General features: G+C 38.5%; 1 protein-coding gene across 1 annotated transcript in view; it reads right to left on the reverse strand.

Annotated features, from left to right (window-relative positions):
- The window catches only part of KCNN2 (potassium calcium-activated channel subfamily N member 2), a 529,203-nt gene that overhangs the window by 12,152 nt on the left and 489,480 nt on the right, over nucleotides 1–27,571 (reverse strand). Inside the window, exon 8 of the mRNA XM_018053733.1 lies at nucleotides 6,277–6,387. Within this exon, the coding sequence (XP_017909222.1) occupies nucleotides 6,277–6,387 (111 nt within the window). The remainder of the gene's footprint in view (nucleotides 1–6,276; nucleotides 6,388–27,571) is intronic.

Here is a 27,571-nt window from a genome sequence, read left to right on the forward strand (position 1 = left end):
GAAGGTTAAAGAGAATTATTGCCAGTACTTTTCAGCACTTAGAATTACAATGAGAGAATATTATAATTTACCAAAACTATGGCCCAAGTAGGCATATGTATTTTTTCACTTTAGCAGAGAAAGTATCAGCCTTGGTGGCTGATGGTGAATCCTTTTTCTTAGTGCTGAAATGCTTTCTTTTTGAGTGAAATTGTATTGCTAGAACCCACTTTATGAAAATGGCTGGTATCTTAAGGCTGTTTTTAGTTGTGACTTCCTTTGGATATTCATTAGACTCTGCACAGGGAACATTCTCCAACCAACAGAAAAATGACTGTAACATGGGATGCCAAACACCTGCAGTGTATCTAAGTGACATCACCACCACCCACAGTGAAGTGAAAAGGTGCTCCGGTTAATGCTTGGATCTTCACTCTAATGCAAACATATTTCTCTTCCTCACAGAGGTAGGAGTCTGTTCAGAAGGCTCTTCCATCTGACACTGACATCCTTTGTAAAGGTAAGAAATTGAATATAGTGTAAGTTGCTTAGGTTGGAGGACCCGGCTTTTATTTAATTTTTATTTGGAGTATAGCTGATTAACAATAATGTGTTAGTTACAGGTGCACAGCAAAGTGATTCAGTTATACCCATACAAGTATCCATTATTTTTCAAATTATTTTCCCATTTACTTTGTTAAAGAATATTGAACAGAATTTCCCATGCTATAGAGTAGGCCCTGGTTGGTTATTTATTTGAAACACAGCTGTGTGTACATGACAATCCTAAATTCCCAGTCTATCCCTCCTCATCCACTCTTTCTCCTTGATCGCCATAACTTCATTCTGTGTGTTCCTGTTTTGTAAATAAGTTCATTTGTATCATTTTTTTTTAGATTCTGCATATAAGCAATATCATATATTTGTCTGATTTACTTTGCTTAGCATGATAATCTCCAGGTCCATCCATGGTGCTGGAAATGGCATTATTTCATTCTTTTTTATGGCCGAGTAATATCCCATTGTATACATGTACCATTCATTTGTTGCTGGACACTGAGGTTGCTTCCACATCTTGGCTATTGTAAACAATGAACACTGGGTACACATATCCTTTTGAATCATGGTTTTCTCTCGATATAAAACCAGGAGTGGAATTGTTGGATCGTATGTAGCTCTGTTTTTAGTTTTGAAAGGAACTTCCATACTGCTCTCCATAGTGGTTATACCAATTTACATTCCCATCAACAGGCTAGGAGGGTTTCCTTTTCTGCACACTCTCTCTAGTATTTATTGTTTGGAGACTCTTTGATGATGGCCATTTTGACTGGCGTGAGATGACACCTCATTGTAGTTTTTGTTTGCATTTCTCTAATACTTAGTGATGTCGAGCATCTTTTCATGTTTATCTTGGCCATCTGTATGTCTTCCATGGAGAAATATCTATTTAGGTCTTTTGCTCAGTTTTTTGGTTTGATTGTTTGTTTTTGATATAGAGACACATGAGCTGTTTGTAAATTTTGTTAAAGAATATTATCATTTCATTATTTCACATGGAGCTGTCCAGTTTCCTGGCACCACTTACTGAAGGAGACTGTCTTTTCTCCATTGTATAGTCTCGCTTCCTTTGTCATAGATTAACTGACCACAGGGGTGTGGGTTTATTTCTGGGCCTTCTATCCTGTTCCATTGATCTATATTCCTGTTTTGATGACTTCAGCTTTGTAGGAGGACCTTGTTTTTAAAGAGTGGAGAGGGAAGTGACTGACCAGCACTACCTGGGGTTGGGACGGGCCCTTCCCCACTTAGCAAGGAGAAGGGCTATTTACTGGAGGTCTCAGCTCTCTGAGCAGCTGTACTGCCTGGAAGACTGGCAAGGGATCTTATACATCCTCCCTTCCTGGTTTTGTCAGCTCAAGACACAATAAGAACCTAGAACACAGACTGGTGAGGCAACGAGAAAACTAGGTAAGCAGTACTGAGAAAAAATATGGCAGTTGAACATAGGAGTGTTTGGAACAGAACACAGCAACTGATTTTGGTTTGGATTCTCCTCTACAAAGAGCAAATGTCAAATTAGTTAAGTCCATATAATTTTCAAAAATGATCCAATGCTCATCCTTAATGTATTTTAAAAGGTTTTTTGGGATGATAGAAGAATGACTAGAGGGGAGTAGGGGCAAGTTATAGTTGAGAGTTTTGACAAAATACCTGCTCCTTGGAAGGAAAGCTATGACAAACCTAGACAGCATATTAAAAATCAGAGACAACACTTTGCTGACAAAGGTCTGTATAGTCAAAGCTACGGTTTTCCCAGTAGTCATGTACCGTTGTGAGAGCTGGACCATGAAGAAGGCTGAATGCCAAACAATCGATGCTTTCAAACTTGTGGTGTTGTAGAAGACTCTTGAGAGTCGCTTGGACAGCAAGGAGACCAAGCCAGTCAATTCTAAAGGAAATCAACCCTGAATACTCATTGGAAGGATTGATGCTGAAGCTCCAATACTTTGGCCACCTGATACGAAGAGCCAACTCACTGGAAAAGACCCTGATTCTAGGAAAGACTGATGGCAGGAGAAGGGGGTGACAGAGGATGAGATGGTTGGATGGCATCATGGACTCAGTGGACAGAGACAGTGAAGGACAGGGAAGCCTGGCATGCTGCAGTCCATGGGGTTGCAAAGAGTCAGGCACAACTCAGTGGCTGAACAACAACAACAAAGAAATTTATACTACTAAAAGTATTGGGGTACCCAAGAAGTTAGTTCAGGTTTTCCTGTAAGATGTTATGGAAAAACCCAAATGAACTTTTTGGCCAACCCAATAGTAATAGTCACCAGATGACTCCAACCCACTTCACAGGTATAAAGGACATGACATATTACTTTATAATTACTGATGAATCAGCAACATATTAAAGTCATAGGTACTAAGGCAAAATATATTTTTAAGGAAAACAATACTTTATAAACCACAAAACCTCTTGTAGCTGATCGACTTTTAACTAAATATCTGCTTTGTTCAATCCTACAAGATACAGAGAGCATTACATAACAGGCTACTTTGCTTATAGATTTCCTTTGATTTTTTACTACTTTTTTTTCAACTTATATATTTCTGTCTTTTTCTCTTTTTCTTCCTCTTGCTTCTTCCTTCAGGGGCTTTTATGAGTGTCTTCCAAAATTCAAGGGGAAGGAACATAATCTGCTTTAAGAAGCAGGAAGCCTTCTTAACTTTCATTCTGATAATTACAGTAAACTGTTGCTCCATAGTCTATGGGTGATACCTCCAGGATGCCCATGGAGAAACAAAGGTCACTAAGTCTATGCAGCTTAGCAGGATGTGTGCTCTCTGCCACTGCAGCAGCAGAGATGGATGTGCTTAGGGCACCAACCTTTCTCACCAGCCTGGTTCTTCTTTAGACCAGGTACCTGGGGCAGGGTGAATGGAGCAGGGCAAGGGCTCTATGCATTTGTATTTCAACCCACCAGGATATGTAGCCAAGCATGACATAAAAGCTATACAAAGCAAATCCTCTCGAATTTCTGTTCACTTGTTGAGAGACCTGCAAGAGACACAATTACATAACTGCATAATAGTGTTCTTATTATGGATCTGATTGAGAATTCTTAACAGGATTGGAAACACCCACTGTGGACATTAATATGTATAATTATCCTTCATGGTACATCTAGCGACTTGAAAAATTATGTCTGGGCTCTCAGAATTGCTTGTTTTCAAGTTTCTTTCCAAAACTTAAGTTACCAGAGGGCCAAATGCCAAGATTTCCTCTTGGTTCAGACCTAAATGTACAGTAATAATGATATATTTCCCAAAGCTTTAGCACAGTAAACAAACTGTCTCTGTAAAGTGATTTGCTAGATATCTGTTAAATAGCTAGTCCTGTCTCACTAAGCTTACTGATAAGTTATCGCTATTATGCTTTCTTTTTGAAATTCTTAGAATATTCTGGTTACATGGGCCACTGGTCATTTTTCAATTGCAGTGTGTCGTGTAAATGGTTGTAACTACATAGGACAGTCCTTTGAATGTTAGTGCCCAGTGAATTGGGTGTTCTACTTTTAAACATTGCATTTTGTGTGGTGAATGTAGACCCACAGAGATAAGATTTCTATATAAAATTGTTCCTCAAACTTTGTGCATGGGGAATACTTTTTCATGGAAATAGTTAAGATACACAATGGAAGACTTGGAAGGTTACATGTTTTCCTGCAAGAGTAATTTATCTTTTAACATTCATATTGCTTTTTCTTTAGATTCATATTAAGATTTCAGAATGTTGTGACCATTATTACTCCTGTTGCCCATCAGAAAACTTTGGTGTAGTGTTTCAGGGAATGGCTGTAGTTTTCTCTAGCAATTAGGAGCACCCTTGAATTTGTCTTTTGAATCTGTCATGTTAGTAACTATGTGTGGCTTTTAGGTCCTTCTTTATTAAAAATTATAAATGGGCCCACTTAAAAATTCCATAAATAACTAAATGGAAAGGAATCAATTCCATTCATTGATAACTATGACAAATGACATTCATTGATAACTATATAAAATAAAGCAAAGAGGACCACAAAAAGGTTATTATTTTCATATATTGTATTGAGTATAGTAATGGAATGGCTCTCATAAACTGGAAATTTATGTTTGATTCTAATGCCATCTTAACATTTGCTCTTGTACTTAGTGACATTTTGCCTATAAAAGAAGATCTGTCAGCAAGCCTGCTTGAGTGTCTTTTTCAGACCTATTAAAGACTCTGGTCACAAGAAATATTGCAAAGTAGCTTCACTTTTAAGAAATACTACTGAGATAATAGAATTAAAGTATCATAAACATGATGTGTTTGTGCACTTAGTCACTCAGTTGTGTCTGACTCTTTGAGACCCCATGGACGGTAGCCCGCCAGGCTCATCTGTCCATGGGGATTCTCCAGGCAAGAACATTGGAGTGGGTTACCATGCCCTCTTCCAGGGCACCTTCCCAACCCAGGGATCAAACTCAGGTCTCCTGCATTTTGGGCAGATTCTTTACTGTCTGAGCCATCAGGGAAACCCAATAAGCATGACACAGAATATGAATTTTGAAAGTAGAACAGTACTTCTTACTGAAAAAGCTTTCTACAAATGATATGACTCTGAATTCAACATTGTTGTGGTTTAGTCTCTAAGTTGTGTCTGACTCTTTTGCGACCCCACGGACTGGAGTCTACCAGGTTCCTATGTCCATGGGATTTCCCAGGCGAGAATACTGGAGTGGGCTGCCATTTCCTTCTCCATAATTCAACACTATCGATAGGGAATTTATCAAATGTATATAAGAATTTACAACAGGAAAGCACTAACATCAGAAAACTTGATCAGTTTGGGGAAATCAGTCCTAGTCATTAAAACTAAAGGAAGGTCACTTAGCTCTCAGATCTAGATCCTTAAAGGAGACCCAAGGGCAACATTAGTGAGAACACAAGTCTTTTTTTTTTTTTTGCCAAGCCTTGCCAAGCAGGAAGAGACACAACTTTCATCTGATTTGCTGAAGGAAGAGCATTATGAAAGTTTAAAACTCTCTGATCCCTGGAATATAGCAGTAATTCAGAACCCCAACAATATTAGACTTATGTGGTCTATTTTTATACTTGAGTAAATACTAAGGTTTCCCAATTATTTCCTGACTGACCTAAAGTTAGGAAAAGTTTAGTCTCCATGTGAAAAAATGGAACTGACTTCAAGAATGCTTTCACTTTAAACCATGTCATTTCAGCTTCAGATGTCAAAGCAAAACTATTATGGTCCAACAGTGATAGCAAACAAGAGCTCCGGACAAGACGGCAGAGTAGGAGGATCTGCGCTTACTTCCTCTCACAAAAACACCAAAATCACATCTAACTGCTGAACAACGATCATTTAAAAAGGACTAGAACCTACCAAAAAAGACATGCTCCCTCCAAAGGAAGAAGCCACAGCGAAATGGCAGGAGGGGTGCATTGGTGATTCAGTCCAGTCCCATACCCCACAGGTAGGCAACACTCACACTGAAGAATAATTACATCACAGGATTCTCTCCCTCTGTTCTCCCACAGGAGTGAAGGTCTGAACCCACGTAGGGTTCCCCAGACTAGGGGACTGGCATCCGGAGGAGCCCCCAGAGCATGTATAACTCAATCACTTTGCTATATACCTGAAACTATAATGACATTGCAAATCAACTACATCCCAATATAAAACAATTTAAAACAAAGAAAGAAAAAACATGACTCTTCCCTTTGGAGATACAGGGGTGGTAACTTACTCTTTTTGTCAGCTGAGTGTCCATCATGAAGTTGTGCACGTGCTTTTCCGCTTTGGTAAGTTCTAGCTTCCTTGCTACCACAGCTACCACCAGGGCTGTGCAACCAGCACCCTGAAAAGCGGGAGAGAAGAGAAAACCCCTAGAGTTACTATTTTTGGTCTCAGCCTCATTAAATAATGTTTTGTACTATGTACATGACTACCTAGAGATAAAAAGTAAACTGTAGTAATCGCTGTCTTCCATCAATATGACAGAAACGGCATGGCCAATAAACATAAGTAACATGCCTTTAGACTGATGTTAAAAAATGTAAAATAGGTGAACGAAGAACTAAAGCATGATGTTTGTATCGAACGTATTTTAATTATATGAAATGAATGGTAAAACATCAACTTGCTGAATTTTCAGACTTAAAAACAGAGCAAATCAGTTATACTTAAAACCAGAGCAAAACAGAAATATAAATCAGTGACTTAGCATAAATTCACAGAAAGGAAATAAGAATTATTCTCTAAAAAGTAAAATTCTATAATCTGTCAAGAAAAAACCAGCAGGTCTTCAGGATGGTCAACCGTGAAAGGTCAGGAATAGAAACAGATACACTGTATGCACAGCTTCAAACTGGTCCACGCACAGAACAGCAAGGATCGCATTAAGATATGAACCTGGACAACACACATACAGGAAATGTTAAAGGTCAGGGATAACCACCTGACTGCTCCAGATGTTTACAAGCATGAAGAAAGGCACGTGCTACCTTTATTTTGAAAAACTCAACAGTGGTCCCTTCTCTAAGTTATAGGCTATCGTACTGACCTCTTAGGATAAGTATGATACTGCCATGCCCCAGAGATGAAGGCCTTGCTCTCTGGGATCAAGGTGCATGCATTCCAAGTCGTGAGGCACAAGGTCTTCGTCATTCAAAGACCAATGATTACATTCGGGGTCAGGAGGCAAAGCTGGGGCACCTATGGGAGGGCCCAGGCTAGGAAGTCCTGCTCCAGACAGAGCCTCAACCATGGGAGAACCACAGAGAGCTGAGACTACCTAGCTGTCTAGGTACAGAGACAAAGTGAGCCACAGAAGAGGGGCACAAACAGTGAGACTTTATGGTACGTGGGGATCTTGCAACAGACTGGAATCCTTTTAAATTAGTTTTAAATAGCATCCCCTTTATGTTAGCTAAGATGATAGGATGCTCACTAAATAGCCCTCCAAGAGAATCTCAAATCCCCACAAGGAAACCTGGTTTTCCTCATTCCCAATAGGTCTAAAAATCACTAGTTTTAATAGCAACTCTGCAGCCCCTTAAAACTGCGGTCTACATCTTAAATATTTAAGTTTAAGGGGTTGGTTATTACATACAGCATTTTCATATTATAAAAATAATAAAATCTTATTCCTGTAATATCTAAAGACTATAAAATTTAGACAGGTAAGTGAAAAAAACTTGCATATGTAACTTGCTTTTAATTTTTTTTTTTTTTAAAGAAATTCATATTTGGAAAGCAAAGAAGCCCAACCGTGAAAAGAGCTTCTCTCTCAATGGCTGGAATACCAGTAAGTTAATTTATTCTTTGTGCTTTCCTTAACAGCCCACATTATTTATATTGAATACATATTACTTACACAAACAAATGCTCACATTTAAAGTGACAAAGTTTGTAGTTTAATAAAATATTTAACCTAACCTTGACCTATCTTTATTAACCTTAAAAAATTCAACCTAGGAAAATGATCTTTCTTTATAATTCATACTTATGTTTTATTATGTAATTAATTATAGAATCACCTTATTTGAATTAATAAGTATAATTTAGCCATTCATCTACTAACCAAAGAAGGAATTTTTTATCTTACTGAATGAGTTGTTACAAAGAGGGGCAAGATTGAGGAGAGGAAAAGAAAATACACTGTTTTGTATTACCACAATCTGATAATTACAAATATACAGAGATGGTCTTACTAATAGGGTAATGCTGATTAAATATAGTATTTCCAGAGGGTTTAAATAGCTCCTTCCACCGAGCTCTGTAGAGAAATCAGTATCCTCAGAAATGAAGTGATACTGATCATATGATCAGAGAAAGAGGCCAGAGGGTTTTAGACCTACCTGGTTTCACGTTCTGATTTTAGAGATGAGGCAATTAAGGCAGAGTAAGCGATTACTCAGTCATGGACTCTGACTACCATTGGTATATTTTCCACCCTTTACCCCATCTCTTAATACCTTTATCTGTATGTAAGATCACATATATTCTTATTTGTGATCATTTCCATATCCATGACACAATATAGAGCACTGTATTTCTAAGCAAAACTTCAGCTTATTATAAACTCTTAAAGTATGAATGTTTAAAAACTGAGCACTATGGTTAGTTACCAACATAAGGCAAAACATTATTCTTATTGTTTGAGTGGCACCTTTAAGTCAAGTTAGTTTGTGACTAGAATCTTTTAAAGGGCTCTGTGTGATTCCAACATAGAGTCACTGCTTTAAGTGAAGGAGGATATGGAGAGAAAATGGCAAGCTACATCAACTACTCTCTGTTTTAAACACAAGATAAAGAGTTTTACTTGAGTCATTTCACTTACTTATGAAGACTTTCAGGAAATGATAAACAAGGACCATAAAGGCAGAGGGTAGAGAGGATGGGGTCAGTAATGTCTGAGTTGGGTTGTTAGCTATATTGATATTTTGGGCCATGGGTAAAACTGAAGTTGCTCAGTCGTGCCCGACGCTTCTCAACACCATGGACTGTAGCCCGCCACACTCCTCTGTCCATGGAATTTTCCAGGCAAGAATACTGGAGAGGGTTGCCATTTCCTTCTCCAGGGAATCTTCCCCACCCAGGGATCAAACCCAGGTCTCCCACATTGCAGGACCCTAAGCTTTAACTCTCTCATATTGACTCTCTCCTCAGCTCACATGGGCCATGTGTTCAATTCAGTTTGGTTCAGTTCAGTCGCTCAGTCGTGTCCGACTCTTTGTGACCCCATGAATCGCAGCATGCCAGGCCTCCCTGTCCATCACCAACTCCCGGAGTTCACTCAGACTCATGTCCATCGAGTCAGTGATGCCATCCAGCCATCTCACCCTCTGTCGCCCCCTTTTCCTCCTGCCCCCAATCTCTCCCAGCATCAGAGTCTTCCAATGAGTCAACTCTTTGCATGAGGTGGCCAAAGTCCTGGAGTTTCAGCTTTAGCATCATTCCCTCCAAAGAAATCCCAGGGCTGATCTTCAGAATGGACTGGTTGGATCTCCTTGCAGTCCAAGGGACTCTCAAGAGTCTTCTCCAACACCACAGTCCAAAAGCACCAATTCTTCAGTGCTCAGCTTTCTTCACAGTCCAACTCTCACAGCCATACATGACCACTGGAAAAACCATAGCCTTGACTAGACGGGCCATGTGTAGACAATGAAATAAAGTGATTTTAGAGCTGCATACTGATGAAGGAAAAGAATGGCCTTTTGAAGTATCTAAACCTATTTTGTTACCACAAAATCTCAATAAGTTATAGTAAGAGAGGTTAGCCTGAATCAATGGAAGGAAGCAGTAACCACTCAGGCTAGCCATTGGTACCTACCCATGGCATGAGAACATTCGCATGACAAGTACAGGATCACCTGTTGCATGTCTGCTCCAAGGCACTCATCAATCATGAGCAATGAGAAAGTCAAGAGCAGCAATGGCTTTTTAATAAACAGCGAATATAAAAATAGGAGGGAATTCAACCACTAGAGAGATAGCTATAAATGGCAGTTGGCACTATATGCTGAATATCATTCTCTGGTGGCAGGAGGCCACTGGTGCGATTCTTCTGGAAAGAAATCAAGATCCCAACAGGAGTGGAAAATCACTGGTATCAAGTGCATTTGGAAGTTGATTTTTATTTGTGTTTATTCTTGAGCTCTGCTTTTTCCTGCTGCTGGCCCATTTCTTGCTGAGTGTTCTCTAGCTCACCAAAATTTTGTGTATTACAATTTGTATGTTTGTTGCAAAGTGCAGAAGCAAGGGAATCTGACAGTTAAGTAATTAGTGAAACTATTGCTTATATCCCTCACTCCATGATCACACTTGTACCCTTTTAATTATATCCCAAAAGCCACTTAGAAACCTTTTTTTCCAAAGTCCTTAGCTCCTTATATGTAAGTCTTATACCTTCCAAGTTCTTAATAAATCATAAGATGTTTTGATATGTATAGAATTGGATTTCAAAAAAGTAACTTTTACAATTATGCAAACCGAAGCTGGCTCATCGCCGAAAGTTTTCTAGGTTCAAAGTAAGTTCCTGCTAACATATTAATGATTATAGTAATGTAAGAAATGATGTGATATTATTGTCCACTCAGTATCTACTTCCTGAACTATTCTGTTTCATAAAGTGAATAAGAATGAATGTAAATATGCTTTTACAACATTCTCTCCAAATCTTGCCATGATCACAATGGATATAGAAACAGTTGGGACTAACATATGTTGCTCTCTGAAATTAAAATCCCTGCATGCCTTTAACAAGATGAGTCATAGTTCTTTCACCAAAGTCAGAAAATGTATCCTGGTTACTTTTCTTCCATTTCATGTGTGCTATTAAGAAAAAACTAAGCAAGTAACTAACCTGCCACTTCAAGATAATCAGAAAACTAATATGTGTGTGTGTGTATATATATATAAGTATTAATGATCATTATGCTAGATTAAAGTGAGCAGACAAAAGACAATCAGAAAACATAAGCTATAGTTGAATTCCAACACCTGGAGAGTCTTAGATGCTGCCAAATTAAAATGAAGTCTCTGTACAGGAAAGGAAACCACGAAAAAAGATAATCCAAAGAATAGGAGAAGATACTTGTAAATGACACAACCAAAAAGGGTTTAAACTCCAAAATATACAAAGAGCTCATACCACTCAATAAGGGTTTAAACTCCAAAATATACAAAATACACAAAGGTCTTAAACTCCAAAATATATAAAGAGCTCACACAACTCAATAACAAAAAAGCAACCCAATTGGAAAATGGGCAGAAGACCTAAATAGACATTTCTCTAAAGAAGACATATAGATAGCTAACGGGCACATGAAAAGATGCTCAACATCGCTAATTATTAGAGAAACACAACTTCAAATTACAAGCTATCACCTCACACCAGTCAAAATGGCCATCACCAAAAAGTCTACAAACAATAAATGTTGGAGAGACTGTGGAGAAAAGAGAACCGTCCTATGCTGATGGTGGGAATGTAATTTGGTATAGCCATTATGGAAAATAGTATGGAGGTTTCTCAGAAAATTAAAAATAGAGCTACCACACAATCCAGCAATTCAACTCCTTAGTATGTATCCAGGCAAAGTATAATTTGAAAAGATATATGCAGCCCTCTTTTCATAGCAGTACTATTCACAATAGCTAGGCCATGAAAGCAACCTAAATGTCCATCAGCAGATGAATGGATAAAGAAAATGTGGTGTATACACACAATGGAAAACTACTCAGCTATTAAAAGAATGAAGTAATGCATTTGCAGCAACATGGATGGACCTAGAAGTTATTAAAATAAGGGAAGTTAGAAACAGAAAGACAAATACCATATGATATCATTTATATGGAATCTAAAATATGGCACACTTGAACCTCTCTAGAAAACAGAGAGAGACTCGCAGACAAAGAGAACAAGGGAGGGGTGGGAAGGGAAAAGGATGGACTGGGAATTTGGGGTTAGTATATGCAAACTATCTATATACTATGGATAAACAACAAGGTCCTACGGTATGGCACAGGGCGCTGTATGCAACCTCCTGGGATAAACCGTAATGGAAAAGAGTGTAAGAAAGAATACACACATGTATATATGTAACTGAGTCATTTTGCTCTACAGCAGAAGTTAACACAATGTTGTAGATCATTCTTGTTAGAAATACAACAATAACTAAAATGTAGTGCCTTCCTCTACTGTATTCTTCTCTAATATGGCACATACATCGGAAGCCACGTCAATCGCTAGAATGTGAGGGAAGTTCAAGTAGCTTATTTTCCCCAAGATCATTTATCACATAGTTCAAAAAATTCAGAGATATGACATATTTTTACGTTAGATCACTAGTGATGCTCATCCTACAAATATACTTCTAAAATCATGTTGAAATACCACATTGGGATCAAGCTTTAATAACTTAATATATAAGACTATGGAAATGGAAATTCCTTTAACAGCACACTGGGAAAAGGTTTTGATTCTTTCCTTATTGGAAAAAGCATCTGTCAAACATTCAACATAATAATAATGAAATTTATAATGTGGAGGGTAGTTCCAGAATACTCACCACCACAGAGAATGACTGCAAAAATTAGCTAATGTTCAAATGATGCCACCTTTAAATTATCCTTCTGTCTTACGATAGCTCCTAAAAGGTCAAGCTGCAGTTTTACAGCTGACTGATGGACTATCACTAATAAAAATTTGTTAACATACAGTTATTTTGGAAAAAAATCATATTTTCTACCAAAAATACTCCTAAATTAATGAAATGGCTGAAAGATTACTTTCATTTTAAAGTATTAACTTTTCCTTTAAAGAGAAATTGAAAACATTGCCCATTTTCCTGTCCCTGGAGTTGACTGACTCAATACCCTAGAACAATAAATATATTTTCAATGCACTTTTCTGACACAATTATTTTTTCATAAAAATGCATAAAACAAGCATTCAGCTTTAGTATTATATCCCACTGGAGTTTTACAAGATCTCTTTAGATCATGAAAATACACAATATTCAAAATAACTTTGAAGACAAATTCCCTCTATTAAAATGCCCCTGCCTCTGAGTATCTTCAAATAAAGTTGGCCCTTGAACAAAGAGCAGGCTGGGGACACAAACCCTCCTTGCAGTTGAAAATTGAGTATAACTTATAGTGTGCCCTCTACTCACAAATTCAATCAACCACAGATTGTGTAGTACTGTAGTATTTACTACTGAAAAATATCTGCATATAAGTGGACCCATGCAGTTCAAATCCATGTTGTTCAAGGATGAACTGTATTGTTGATAGGAGGGTAGAGGTCAGTTAAAATGTCCTCGTCCTAAGGAAGCAAGGAGAAGGTATGTGTGTGCTTTTTGAGTTCAGTGGTAAAACCTGGGTTTAGGAACCCCAACTCTCCTTTAGATTGATTTACTTGTTCAGCTCCTCCTTGTGCTTCGGTGGCTGGAAAGAAGGAAGTGGTGCATAAACCTGGTCATCAAAAATGAGTCATCTCTGAGTTTAAATCTCCTTCTTAGCAATGGGGCCAATGTGAGCACACTTATTTCAGAGACAGGAAGGGCAGCTCTGCCAATTCAAAGTGCTGATAGTTTAGAAAATTTAGGTGGAATTGTAGAGACAATGAGTTGAATACGAGAAGGTTACAACAACTTTCAGTTAAAAGCAGCTGCCTTTATTTCTTAAGAAATTTTCTTGGGGAGAAGTGAAGATCTGCTGAGGGCAATGGAGGAGAATTCAGCCTTAGGGCTGAAAAGGCCTATCATCTCTTCTAACTGTTGGGCACAAAATAGAAACTATAGTAAGAATTTAAGGACACATTCTTTTCAATGGGCCTTTATCTGATGAGATTCAATGAACACACCTTTCCAGAATGGGAAAGACAGTGAAGGACAGAAACGGTATGGACCTAACAGAAGCAGAAGAGTTTAAGAAGAGGTGACAAGAATATACAGAAGAACTGTACATAAAAGGTCTAATGACCCAGATAACCACAATGGTGTGGTCACTTACCTAGGGCCAGACATCCAGGAGTGTGACGTCAAGTGGACCTTAGGAAACACTGCTGCTAATAAAGCTAGTGGAGGTGATGGAATTCCAGTTGAGCTATTTCAAATCCTAACAGATGATGCTGTTATGTGCTGCACTCAGTATCCCAGCAAATTTGGAAAACTCAGCAGTGGCTACAGGACTGGAAAAGGACAATTTCATTCAATCCCCAAAAAGGGCAATGCCAAAGAATGTTCAAACTACCTCACAATTGCACTCATTTGACATGCTAGCAAGATAATGGTCAAAATCCTTCAAACTAGGTTTCAATACTAGGTGAACCAATAACTTAGAAAAGTTAGAGGAACCAGAGAGCAAACTGCTAACATCCATTGGATCATAGGAAAAGCAAGATAATTACAGAAAAACATCTACTTCTGCTTCACTGACTATGCTAAAGCCTTTGACTTGTGGATCACAACAAACTGTGGAAAATTCTGAAAGAGATGGGAATACCAAACCACCTTACCTGCCCCCTGAGAAACCTGTATACAGGAATCAACAGAACCAGATGTGGAACAATGGACTGGTTCCAAATTGTGAAAGGAATATATCAAGGCTATATACTATCACTTTGCTTTTTTAACTTATATGCAGAATATATCATGTGAAATGCCAGGCTGGATGAAGCAGAAGCTGGAATCAAGATTTCTGGGACAAATATCAATAACCTCAGATATGCAGATGATACCACCCTTATGGCAGAAAGTGAAGAGGAGTTAAAGAGCCTCTTGATGAAGGTGAAAGAGGAGAGTAAAAATGCTGTCTTAAAACTCAACATTCAGAAAATAAAGTTCATGGCATCCAGTCCTATCACTTCATGGCAAAAAGATGGGGAAAAAATGGAAACAGTGACAGACTTTATTTTCTTGGACTCCAAAATCACTGTGGACGGTGACTGCAGCCATGAATTAAAAGATATTTTCTCCTTGGAAGAAAGGCTATGACAAACCTAGACAGCATATTAAAAAGCAGAGACATCACTTTGCCAACAAAAGTCCATATAGTCAAAGCTATGGTTTTCTAGTAGTCATGTACAGATGTGAGAGTTGGGCCATAAAAAAGTTGAGCACCGAGGAATTGATGCTTTTGAACTGTGATGTTGGAGAAGACTCTTGAGAATGCCTTGGACAGCAAGGAGATCAAACCAGTCCATCCTAAAGGAAATCAACCCTAAATTCATTGGAAGAATTGTTGCTGAAGCTGAAGCTCCAATACTTTGGCCACCTGATGTGAAAAGCTGACTCACTGGAAAAGACCCTGATCCTGGGAAAGACTGAAGGCAGGAGAAGGGGGCGACAGACGATGAAATGGTTGGATGGCATCACTGACTCAATGGACATGAGTTTGAGCAAATTCCCAGAGATGGTGAAAGACAGAGAAGTCTGATGTGCTGCACTCCATGGGGTAACAAAGAGTTGGATATGATTTCATAGACTGAATAACAAGAGCAGAAAGAGCCAAAGGACAAAAAGTAAAGTAAAAACCTCTTCAGAATTATCACTTGGAATTAAATACCTCATGCCAACTTGTATAAGACAGATAAAAGATTTTCTTTTTCCTCATTCACACATGCAACACCAAGGAATGGCTTTAGTCTAGTGTTTCAAGACTCCTACTTCTACTGGCAGGGGAAAAGGAATACTTAAACGCAGACAGGAAGTAGCAGGAACAGAATTATACTTTAGGGTTAGCTTTCTTTAATATCAGACGTTCTCTTCATATACGCTCTGGCTAAACTATGGTCCTTTTTCAAATGTCTTCTACTGAATTAACAGCGTAGTGTTCCTACCCTTCAGGATGAAAACTACTGAACTCTGACAACTAAGATGCTATGTGACCTTGTTAAGAGTTTTTGATATCTGGTAAATTTGATGATGACAGAATTATGAAGTGTTCTTAACCTAATGTGGTGTAAAAAATGATTAAATATTTTGCTCCCTGAATAAAATTTTAAAAATTAACTAGTTTGATTTTTATTTTTATTTTTTATTTTTTTATTTTTTTAAATTTTAAAATCTTTAATTCTTACAAACATGAACCCCCCTCCCACCTCCCTCCCCATAACATCTCTCTGGGTCTGATTATGAACTATAAAACTTTTATGCATTGCTTTTTTAAAATACAGAATTACCAATAGGATGGAAGAAGCTTAAATCACTCAAATCTGAAGTGACCTCACTTTTGTTGAGGAATCCATAGTGGACTCTGTTGAAATCTAATGTTCACTATCAATAGAGGACCTATTAGATAATAACCACTACCACAGCAGGATCCTCTATGATCCACCTCTCAGAATTCTGGAAATAAAAGCAAAAATAAACAGATGGGATCTAAGAGAGATGTTGAGGGGAGGGAGGTGGGAGGGGGGTTCATGTTTGGGAACGCATGTAAGAATTAAAGATTTTAAAATTAAAAAAAAAAAAACAAAAAAACAAAAAAAAAAAATTAAAAGCTTCTGCACAACAAAGGAAAATATAAGCAAGGTGAAAAGACAGCCTTCTGAATGGGAGAAAATAATAGCAAATGAAGCAACTGACAAACAACTAATCTCAAAAATATACAAGCAACTTATGCAGCTCAATTCCAGAAAAATAAACGACCCAATCAAAAAATGGGTCAAAGAACTAAATAGACATCTCTCCAAAGAAGACATACGGATGGCTAACAAACACATGAAAAGATGCTCAACATCACTCATTATTAGAGAAATGCAAATCAAAACCACAATGAGGTACCACTTCACACCAGTCTGAATGGCTGCAATCCAAAAATCTGCAAGCAATAAATGCTGGAGAGGGTGTGGAGAAAAGGGAACCCTCCAACACTGTTGGTGGGAATGCAAACTAGTACAGCCACTATGGAGAACAGTGTGGAGATTCCTTAAAAAATTGCAAATAGAACTACCTTATGACCCAGCAATCCCACTTCTGGGCATACACACCGAGGAAACCAGAATTGAAAGAGACACATGTACCCCAATGTTCATCGCAGCAATGTTTATAATAGCCAGGACATGGAAACAACCTAGATGTCCATCAGCAGATGAATGGATAAGAAAGCTGTGGTACATATACACAATGGAGTATTACTCAGCCATTATAAAGAATTCATTTGAATCAGTTCTGATGAGATGGATGAAACTGGAGCCAATTATACAAAGTGAAGTAAGCCAGAAAGAAAAACACCAATACAGTATACTAACACATATATATGGAATTTAGGAAGATGGCAATGACGACCCTGTATGCAAGACAGGAAAAAGGACACAGATGTGTATAACGGACTTTTGGACTCAGAGGGAGAGGGAGAGGGTGGGATGATTTGGGAGAATGGCATTCTAACATGTATACTATCATGTAAGAATTGAATTGCCAGTCTATGTCTGACGCAGGGTGCAGCATGCTTGGGGCTGGTGCATGGGGATGACCCAGAGAGATGTTGTGGGGAGGGAGGTGGGAGGGGATTCATGTTTGGGAACGCATGTAAGAATTAAAGATTTTAAAATTTAAAAAATAAAAAAAATAAAAATAAAAAAACTCAAAAAAAAATAAAAAAATTTATGCCAAAAAGCAGTCATCCACTCTAAATAGTTAAAGGGCCAACAAAGTTGTCATAACTTTATGGAATTAGAGAAGCAAAAATTAAAGATGAATGACTTTCATTTTAATATAAGACAAGAGATACTCTTACCAATGAGGCTGTATTCTACTCTTGAAACAATCTTATATACTCACAGGTAAGGAAAAATGACAGCTTTCAGCTTGTGTTGCATCTTATTTACAGATATAAAATGGTAGACAGGGTAACTTTTTAAATGCTAAGCAAATCAACTGCTTTATAATAAAGTTGGAGAGACTGAGAAACTAGTTGGTATTAACAAAAAGAGAAATTCTATGATCTAATAATGTTATTTGCCTACCTCTAGTCAAAAGAATAAAGCCATTTAAACTTCATCCACAACAATAAATCCTCAAGTCTTTAGTGCCTCCTCAAAAAGGGGAAGGTTAGGGGATTGGAATCAAGATGGGAAGTAGTAGGATATGCAACATGTATTTTACCACAGATACATCAAGAATATATGTGCAAATAGAACAGTTTTCACAGAACACCTACTGAACACTAGCAGACCTCAAACATCTGAAAGGACAAGAAAGACCTCTACAATAATCAAATAGAAAAAAGAAAAAGGAAGTGGAACAGGTTCTGTGCCTCTGGAAGGCAGTTTTGATGGTAAGTAGAAGTTCCCACATCGTGGGAAGTCCCCTCACTTCACTGCTGCTGCTGCTGCTAAGTCACTTCAGTCATGTCTGACTCTGTGCAACCCCATGGACAGCAGCCCACCAGGATCCCCTGTCCCTGGGATTCTCCAGGCAAGAATACAGGAGTGGGTTGCCATTTCCTTCTCCAATGCATGCATGCATGCTAAGTCACTTCAGTCATGTCTGACTCTGTGCGACCCCACGGACAGCAGCCCACCAGGCTCCTCTGTCATGGGATTCTCCAGGCGAGAATACTGGAGTGGGTTGCCATTTCCTTCTCCATCACTTCACTGGCAGGGAGATTAGCTGGGACAAAAAAGAAACTTCAGTGGTTCTGAGGAGAGCACAACAACTGGTTAGTGGCAGGACACAGGGAGACCTATACACATAGTCTGTGCGGCTGCCCTGTGCACCACAACTTGAGACACACATATGCTGGTACAGCTAGGGACTGGGTGCTGGAACATGCAGTTTAGAAGACAGATCTATGGAGAGAGCTGCTGTTGGTGGCACGGAGACAGCCTGAGTGGGCTGGACTCCGGGAAGCAGCAACTAGGAGTGTTCAGGGAAGAACCCTGGGCTGCCATAAAAGTGCAATGCTGCTGTCAAATGGCACACAGAGGCAGGGATGGGGCTTCCATTGTGGCCTCTTCCCCCACCTCTGGCTTTGCCTCCATGGACTCTGTGACAGGCTCCCACATAGGCAGGCCTGCACAGCCTGGCCCTTGCCCCAGTCCCCTCCCATTTGGGCGGGCTCTGGTGCTCCAGCCACCACCTCGGTGGTTCTGGGAGCAGATGCCAGTGGTTGTCCATGCACAGAAGTGAGACTGAAATCACAGCTGAGATCCAGGGGCTGTGCAACTTAGGAAGCAGAGCTGAAATCTTTCCTTGTGGCTGCACAAAGTACAGATTTACAACTTCACTGCCAGCTTTGTAAATTCAGCATCTGTGGAACATTTTAATGAACAACTTGTGCTCCCGTGGCTGGGTTGCATCTGCACACAGCAGTTGTAGGTTTTGTGGGTGTGTACAACAGGGGCTGGGTCAGGCCAGGGTGTACACTGCCTCAGTAGCACCCACAGCGGGTACAGGGGCTTGACTACTACAGTCCTGGGATCTTACTCCAGTGGATCTGTGCTGGTGGCCTTATGAAAAACGAAGTGTGAAAGGCACCGGGGCTGATTGCCAGCATCCCATGGTTATGTTGGGGCCGAAAGCAGCGCCAACTACAATGTACTTTATGAGCCCACAATGGGTAAAAAGTGACACAACAGAGTATACTCATAGGTGAACAGGCCCAGTAGAAGAATACTCAGCAGCTTCTCTCCCAGTGGGAGCATGCCAATCCCGCCAACCTCACAGTGCATAACAGAAACACAGCTCAGAAATGGAGCTGGGGGCTTCCACTCCAATAATTAAGGAGCAGACCCTGCCCTGGATAGGGCAGTGATAACCAAAGAGCAAAGAGGAGGCCCCAGTCAATACCCAGCGCTGGATCCAATTACCACAGCATCAGTCACACCTCCTATCAAGGGGATGATTGCCAGCATACACTGAGGAAAAAGATGACAGGTATCCATACTACAAATGGCCCTCACACCAAAAATATTAAACTCAGGCAAGCTACACAGGAGCATTCCCACATAAAAACAGCCCGCAAGGACCACAATAGATAATCGTTTCTCCTAAACTCACGTGCCTGCATGCTCAGTTGTATCCCACTCTTTGTGACCGACCCCATGGACTACAGCCCACCAGGCTCCTCTGTCCATACCATTTCCCAGGCAAGAATACTAGAGTGGGTTGCCAGAAAAGAAATGTAAGTAAAATGAAGAAACTGAAAAACCACTTCCAATTAAAAAATTGAGAGAATTCTCCTGAAAGAACAAACAATGAAAGAGATCTATTCAGTCTAATAGTCACTGAATTCAATAAGGAGACAATGAGAATATTGAAGGAATTAAGAAAAGCTATCAACAGAAAATTCAGATTACTATAAAAAGGAAATAGAAATTATAAGGAAGAGCCAAGAGAAATTAGAGAATTCATGTGAAGAAATAAGAGCTGAACTAAAGACTATGAAAAGCAGAATTAATAATGCAGAAGTATGAATACATGATATAGATGACAGAATAATTGAAATCACCCAATCAAGAGAGCAGACAGAAACACAATTTAAAAAAAAATATGAAAGAAACATAAGCAACCTATGGGATAATATAAAGAATGCCAATCTATGCCTAATAGGGATCTCAGAAAGAAAAGAAAGAGAAGAAAGTATTGCAAATGTATTTAAAGAAATTATGATATCCAGATATCCAGATATAGGAAGCACAGACAGACCTACACGAAGACATATTATAATAAAAATGGCAAGATTTGAGGATAAATAGGACACACATCAATGAGCAGATATTTGTGAAAAAATCAATAAGGCAACAGAGACCCTAAATGATACAGCAGAACACCTAGGCTTGTTAAGGACACTGTAGCTAAAAGAAGGAGAATATGCATTCTTTTCAAGTGCACTTGGGACATGCTCTAGGACTGACCACATTCTTGGGCACAAAACAAGCTTAAACAGAAATTATTTCAATCATCTTTTCTGACCGCAATGGCATGAAACTAGATATCAGCACAGAAAAAGAAATGAGAAAAAAAAACCAGAAACAATTACTTAGTGACTAAACAACATGCTAGCAAAACACAAACAAATGAAAAAATGGATCAATGATGAAATCAAAGAAGAAATTAAAAAATACCTTGAGGCAAATAACAACAAAAATACAGCCATTCAAATCCTATGGCATGCAGCAAAAGCTATTTTTGGAGGAAAATTCACATAGGCCTTCTTTAAGAAACTAGAAAAATATCAAAAAAACAACCTAATCCACCACCTAAAAGAATTAGAAAAAGAACAAACAAAACCTACATTCAGCAGAAGGAAGGAGATAACAAAGATCAGAGAGGAGATAAATAAAATAGAGATTAAAAAAATACACAAAAAATCAATAAAACCAAGAATTCATTCTTTGAAAGGGTAAACAGAATTTCCAAACCTCCGGCCAGGCTTATAGGGAAGACAGATGACCCAAATGAAATAAAAAATGAAAGAGGAGAAATAATAAGATACTGCAGAGAGAACAACAAAAAAAGAGAGAATATTATGAAAAATTATAAATTGACAATCTTAAAGATTTGACAGTCTCAAAGAAATGAACAACCTTTGAGAAACATATAGCCCACTGAAACTGAATCAAGAAGAAATAGATAACTTGAACGGACCAGTCACTAGAAATGAAATCAAATCAATAATAATAATTTAAAAAATCCCTAAGTGCAAAAACCCATGATCAGAAGACTTCAATGGAGAATTCTACCAAACATATAAAGAACTTATGTCAATACTTCTCAAACTCTTCGAAAAGACTGAAGTGGAAGAAACACTCCTGAAGACATTCTATGACACCACTGTCACCAAAGACAATACTACAAAAGAAAATTACAAGCTAATATCTTCGGTGAATATAGACAGAAACATTCTCAACAAAATATTAGCAAACTGAATCTGAGAGCACATAAAAAAGGCCATAAACCACGACCGAGTTGGATTCATCCCAGGTTCACAAGGATGGTTCAACACATGCAAATTAATCAATGTGATACTCCACACCAACAAAAGGACAAAACCCATATGATCATCTCAATGGATGCAGGAAAAGCATCTGATAAAATTCAACATTCACTTATGATAAAAAAAAAAATCCTGATGAAAATGTGTATAGAGTGAACATATCTCATCATAGTAAAAGCTGTTTATGACAAACCCATAGCCAATATAATACTCAAAGCTGAAAGCCTTCTTACTAAAATCTAGAACAAGACAAGGATGCCCACTCTCACCTCTTCTCTTTAAAAAATATTGGCAGTCTTTAAGCACAGCAATCAGACAAAAAAAAAAAAAAAAGAAATAAAATGTATTTAAATTCATAGAGAAGAAGTAAAATTGTCATTATATGCAGATGACATGGTAAAATATATATAAAGAAAACCCTGAAGACTCCACTCAAAAATTACTAGAACTGATATACTCATTCAGCAACATAGCAGGATAAAAGATTGACATAGGGGAAATGGTTGTATTTCTTTACACTAACAATGGAATACCAAAAAGGGAATGTAAGCAATCTCTTTTAGAATCACACCAAAAAAAAAAAAAAAAACCCACAAAAACTTAGGAATAAATCTCACCAAAGAGGTGAAAGACTTACATGCTGAAAATTCAAGACATTAATACAGAAAATGAAACATGATTCAAAGAAATGGAAAGATATCCCATGCTCTTGGATGGGAAGAATTAATATTTTTTAAATGGTCATACTACTGATTCAATGTGATCCCTATTAAATTACCCATGGTATTTTTCCACAGAAATAGAACAAATAATACTAAAATCTCTATGGAACCACAAATTGTCAAAGCAATCCTTAGGACAAAGAACAAAGCTGGAGGCGTAACCTTCCCAGACTCCAGACAATACTACAAGGCTGCAGTAGTCAAAATAGCTTCTTATTGGCACAGAAACAGACATATGGATAATGGAACAGAATATAGAGCCACACACCTACGGACAATTAATCTTCAACAAGGAGGCACGAACATACAACGAGGAAAAGACATTCTCTTTAGCAAGTGGTGCTGGCAAAGTTAGACAGTCGCATGTAAATCAGTGAAGTTAGAACACACTCTCACACTCTACACAAAAATCAACTCAAAATGGCTTAAAAACCTAAATATAAGACAAGACACCATAAAATTCCTAAAAGAGAATATAGGCAAAACATTTTCTGACATAAATTGTACCAATGTTTTCTTAAGCCAGTGCTCCAAGGCAATGGAAATAAAAGCAAAAACAAACCAAAGGGAGCTAATCAAACTTGCAGGCTTTTGAACAGCAAAGGAAATGAAGTGAAGTGAAAGTCGCTCAGTTGTGTCTGACTCTTGGTGACTCCATGGACTAGTCCATGGAATTCTCCAGGCCAGAATACTGGAGTGGGTAGCCTTTTCCTTCTCCAGGGAATCTTCCCAAACCAGGGATTGAACCCAGGTCTTCCACATTGCAGGCGGATTCTTTACTGGCTGAGCCACAAGGGAACCCTATAGCAAAGGAAACTATAAACAAAACAGCCTACAGAGTCAGGGAAAATATTTGCAAATGATACAACTGACAAGGTCTTCATCTCCAAAACATACAAACAGCTAATAAAACTTAATGAAAAAAAAAAACAACCCAATCCAAAAATGGACACAAGAGTGGAACAGACATTTCTCCAAAGAAGACGTACAGATGGCCATTAGGCACATGAAAAGATGCTCAACATTGCTAATTATTAGAGAAATGCAAACTAAAACTACAATGAGGTACCACTTCACACCAATCAGAATGGCCACCATTAAGAAGTCTACAAATAGCAAATGCTGGAGAGGGTGTAAGGAAAAGGAACTCTCATACACTATTTCTGGGAGTGTGAGTTGGTTCAGCCACTATGGAGCAGAATTGCCATATGATCTGGCAGTCCCACTCCTGGGCATATATATTTTCAAAACTATACTTTGAAAAGATACATGTATCCTTATGTATATAACAACATTATCTACAATAGCTAAGACATGGCAACAACCTAAATGTCCATCAACAGATGAAAGGATAAAGAAGATGTGGTATACATAGACAAGGGAGGGCTACTCAGCCAGAAAAAGAATGAAACAATGCCATTTGCAGCAACAAGGATGGGCCTAGAGATGACCATACTAAGTGAAGTAAGTCAGAAGGAGAAAGACAAGTACCATATAATATCACTTATATGTGAAATCTGAAATACTACCCAAATCAACATATCTACAAAACAAAAACAGACTCACAGACATACAGAATACACTTGTGGTTGCCAAAGAGGCTGGGATAGGGGAGGAAGGATTAGGAGTTTGGGATTAGCAGAGGCAAACTATTATACTTAGGATGGATAAGCAATAAGGTCCTACTGTATAGCACAGGGAACTATATGATATTCAATATCCTGTGACAAATTATAACAAGACAATATAATATATGTGCATGTATAACTGAGCCACTTTCTTGTACGGAAGAAATTAACACAACATTGTAAAACAACTACACTTCAGTAGAATTCTTTTAAAAAGAGGAAGGATAGAATAATAAGGGAAAAGATAAATAATGACAACCTCAGTGGTTTTCCCTTGAAGGGTAATGAGGACTTTGTCTATTAGGCAGCTGTACAATCTTGTGTTTTTAAAATAAGACCCATGGAAAGGGAAGAGATCTTTGTTTCGTCAGCTCTAATATTAGTTAGATCTTGACTCATTTGATCTATCACAACGGAATTCTTGTTCAGGCATTTTAACGTATAAAACCCCTTGTTTTAGTATTTTGATAATCATCTTTACATAGCATTGTAAACACAACCTAAAATTTATTTTAAAACCTTTCCATGATTGTCTTGGATTTACAACTTACATTTCAGCCAAGGAGAAGTTATTTTTTGATAAGACCATTTGTTTCTTTCTTAGAAATATTATGGAAACTCTCTTCCCTCATGGTTTAACAATACATTTCTGCCAAGAACCATGGCAGAAATGAGCTTTCTCTTAATGTCCTTGGCTCTCCAAAGTAATTCGTGATATAAATTGTTATTTTAAATTTTTAAATTACAGCTTCATTTAGAGTTTTTAACCAATGAAATGTGAGTATCTAAGATGATTCTATGAAATAATTCGTCACTTTCATTAGCTTTATGAAGAAAACATGCACTGTTAATTTCTTTATGTCTACATTTTTGAAATGGAAAAGCTTTGCAGGCGTTAGCATTCAGATCAACTGTATATCACGTGCTTCAAAGTGAACAATCACATAAGGGTATAAATTCTATCAAAATTCCATAAACGCAAGAACAAGAAAATCGAAATATAAAAGAATACAAGGAATCACAGTGCTTCAGAGATGATGTACAAGACGGTTCAGGGCTGACCCTGCGCTCTCCCAGAGCTGCTGGGACTTGTGCTTCTTTTTCACAGTTTATTGAAGGCCAGAGAAACGCCGAGCAGTGACTCATGAGCAACGTGACAATGTACATTTTATCTAAACATGCACTGCAAAAGTGCAGGGGTAGACTGGCTGGAAGAAGAAAGAAAGAAAAATATATCAATAAAAGAGCCTCAAGTTAAAAGCAAGTCATATCTGACTTAGGCAACTCCAGTGCAACAAACTGGTATTTAAATTTCATGTGATCAAAGGCAAAAAAAAAAAAAAAGAAAAGAAAAGATGTCTGACAAAACTAAAACACAGTTCATCTAAAGGAAACTAACCTTTTATACAAACTCTGAGAAAACCGCTTTTAGGAAACTAAATTTGTCAGCCACTCTCTGTACAGTTTCTAGGTAACCTCAATACTTAGGCTCCTGATCCTCAGGAAATTTACATGAGCTATAACCAACTTCCCAGAAGCACCCCCAGACCACTGCTTTGTGGCCTGAGTCTGTGTGAATTTGCTTGGCCAGTGGATAAAGACTATGTAACTGTATACAGTTTTGCAAATAGACTAGTCAAAGAGCACTCAGTTTTTCTATATGAAGTAAACAACTTCTCATCAAGTTAATTAAGAAATGTCTGTTCTTAAGAGGGAAATGGAATGGAGCTCCTCAGAGTAAGGTCAGAGGACAGCAGGGAAGACATTGTGCACTCCCCTGCACGCAGTACCTTTGTGTCCGTATTGATCAAGCGGCTTAGAACATATTCCCTAAAAACAAGGTAAGATTACAAGTGAAACTTAAGCAAGGAAGTAGTTTGAGGCACGAAATAAAAGATTTGTGCTGTCAGATGAGACTTTGCAGGAGCTGTTCTTGAGATCTTAGAGTCAGAGAAAAAAATCAAGGAACCATAAAAGTATTATAAGAGCCAGGCAAGGTTAACCTCAAACTTGGCTCTGATCCATGGTAAATGAAGCGGTTTGTACAAACCCTGAGTCATACCTGATTCAAGAATAAAAGAGTGGATGTGTTGCCAAAAACCAATGCCAAAGAAGTTGTTTCTAAGAAGCATAAGGGGAAAAACTCTGCAATCACCAGTTCTGTGTGTATAAATAGCATCATTCATGTCCCTTGTGGGCTTGTTATGGGCCCTCCAAAAATACACCCATGCAAATTTTATTTCCCAAAGCAATATACTATATAATAAAATGCCATCTTTTGAGGAAAAAGAAAGGGATCCAAGAGTAATCATAAAGGACCATATAAATTGTAATAAAAATTACTAACATTCATAAAACTGTATTTTCTTTTATAAGCAAAGAATGCTAAATTATATTTTCCACAAACAGTCATCTTGTTACAACTGATAACCTTAAAATGAGCCCCCAGATTTTATTTTCACAGCTAGTTATTCAGTACTACCAAGTGGGAGAAGAGTGTTCCTACTCGGTATATGTCATGGACACTCAGTCCTTTGAACAATCTTCCTAAGCAGCTGCTACAAGGGTACACACTGCCCTGGCCATGCTTCAAAGGTCCTCACTTTGAGAGCCTGCTTCTCTCATGCCAACCTGAGGGTGGACACAGTGGATGCCTTGGGCAGAGATGCCTGGCTTGAGGCATTCTGGGAATTGGCCTACGGGGCTCCCAGTGCTAGCTCATATTCTTTCATAGGCAGAAACCAAACCAGCACCAGGATGATGCTCTTTGCTGTAACCCAGCTGAAAAAGCAGATGAGGAATGAGGAGAACCCAAGTCACTAAAACTGGAGCCTCTGGGGCAGACATTTCAAAGTTCACACCACATGGCAGTAAATTTTAGACAGCTTGATAGCTTTCCATTTTCTTACATCTAAAGTAAATGGTACACAGCGGTCCTGGCCACATCATGGTGAGTAAGGGACAAGGAACATGTCTGAGCCTGCTCAGTGTCCCAGCAGAGTGGCATGCCGTGACAGGCAGCAAACCTCACTCAAGAGCTCCACAAGATCTGGCCTCCCACTCCCAGCCCTGTGTCTCTTCCCCAATTCACTCTGGACACCCCTGACCCAGCGGCCTTGTGCCCACATACCAAGTCCCTCCCTGGCCTCACTTTCTTCATACAAAGCTTTCCCCCTCCCTGGAATGCCCTTCCTCCCCACACTTGGCCTGGCTACAACCCTTTCCCATCTCAGTTTCAAAG

Source organism: Capra hircus, chromosome 10 (genome assembly GCF_001704415.2).
Source record: "Capra hircus breed San Clemente chromosome 10, ASM170441v1, whole genome shotgun sequence".
NCBI lineage: Eukaryota > Metazoa > Chordata > Mammalia > Artiodactyla > Bovidae > Capra > Capra hircus.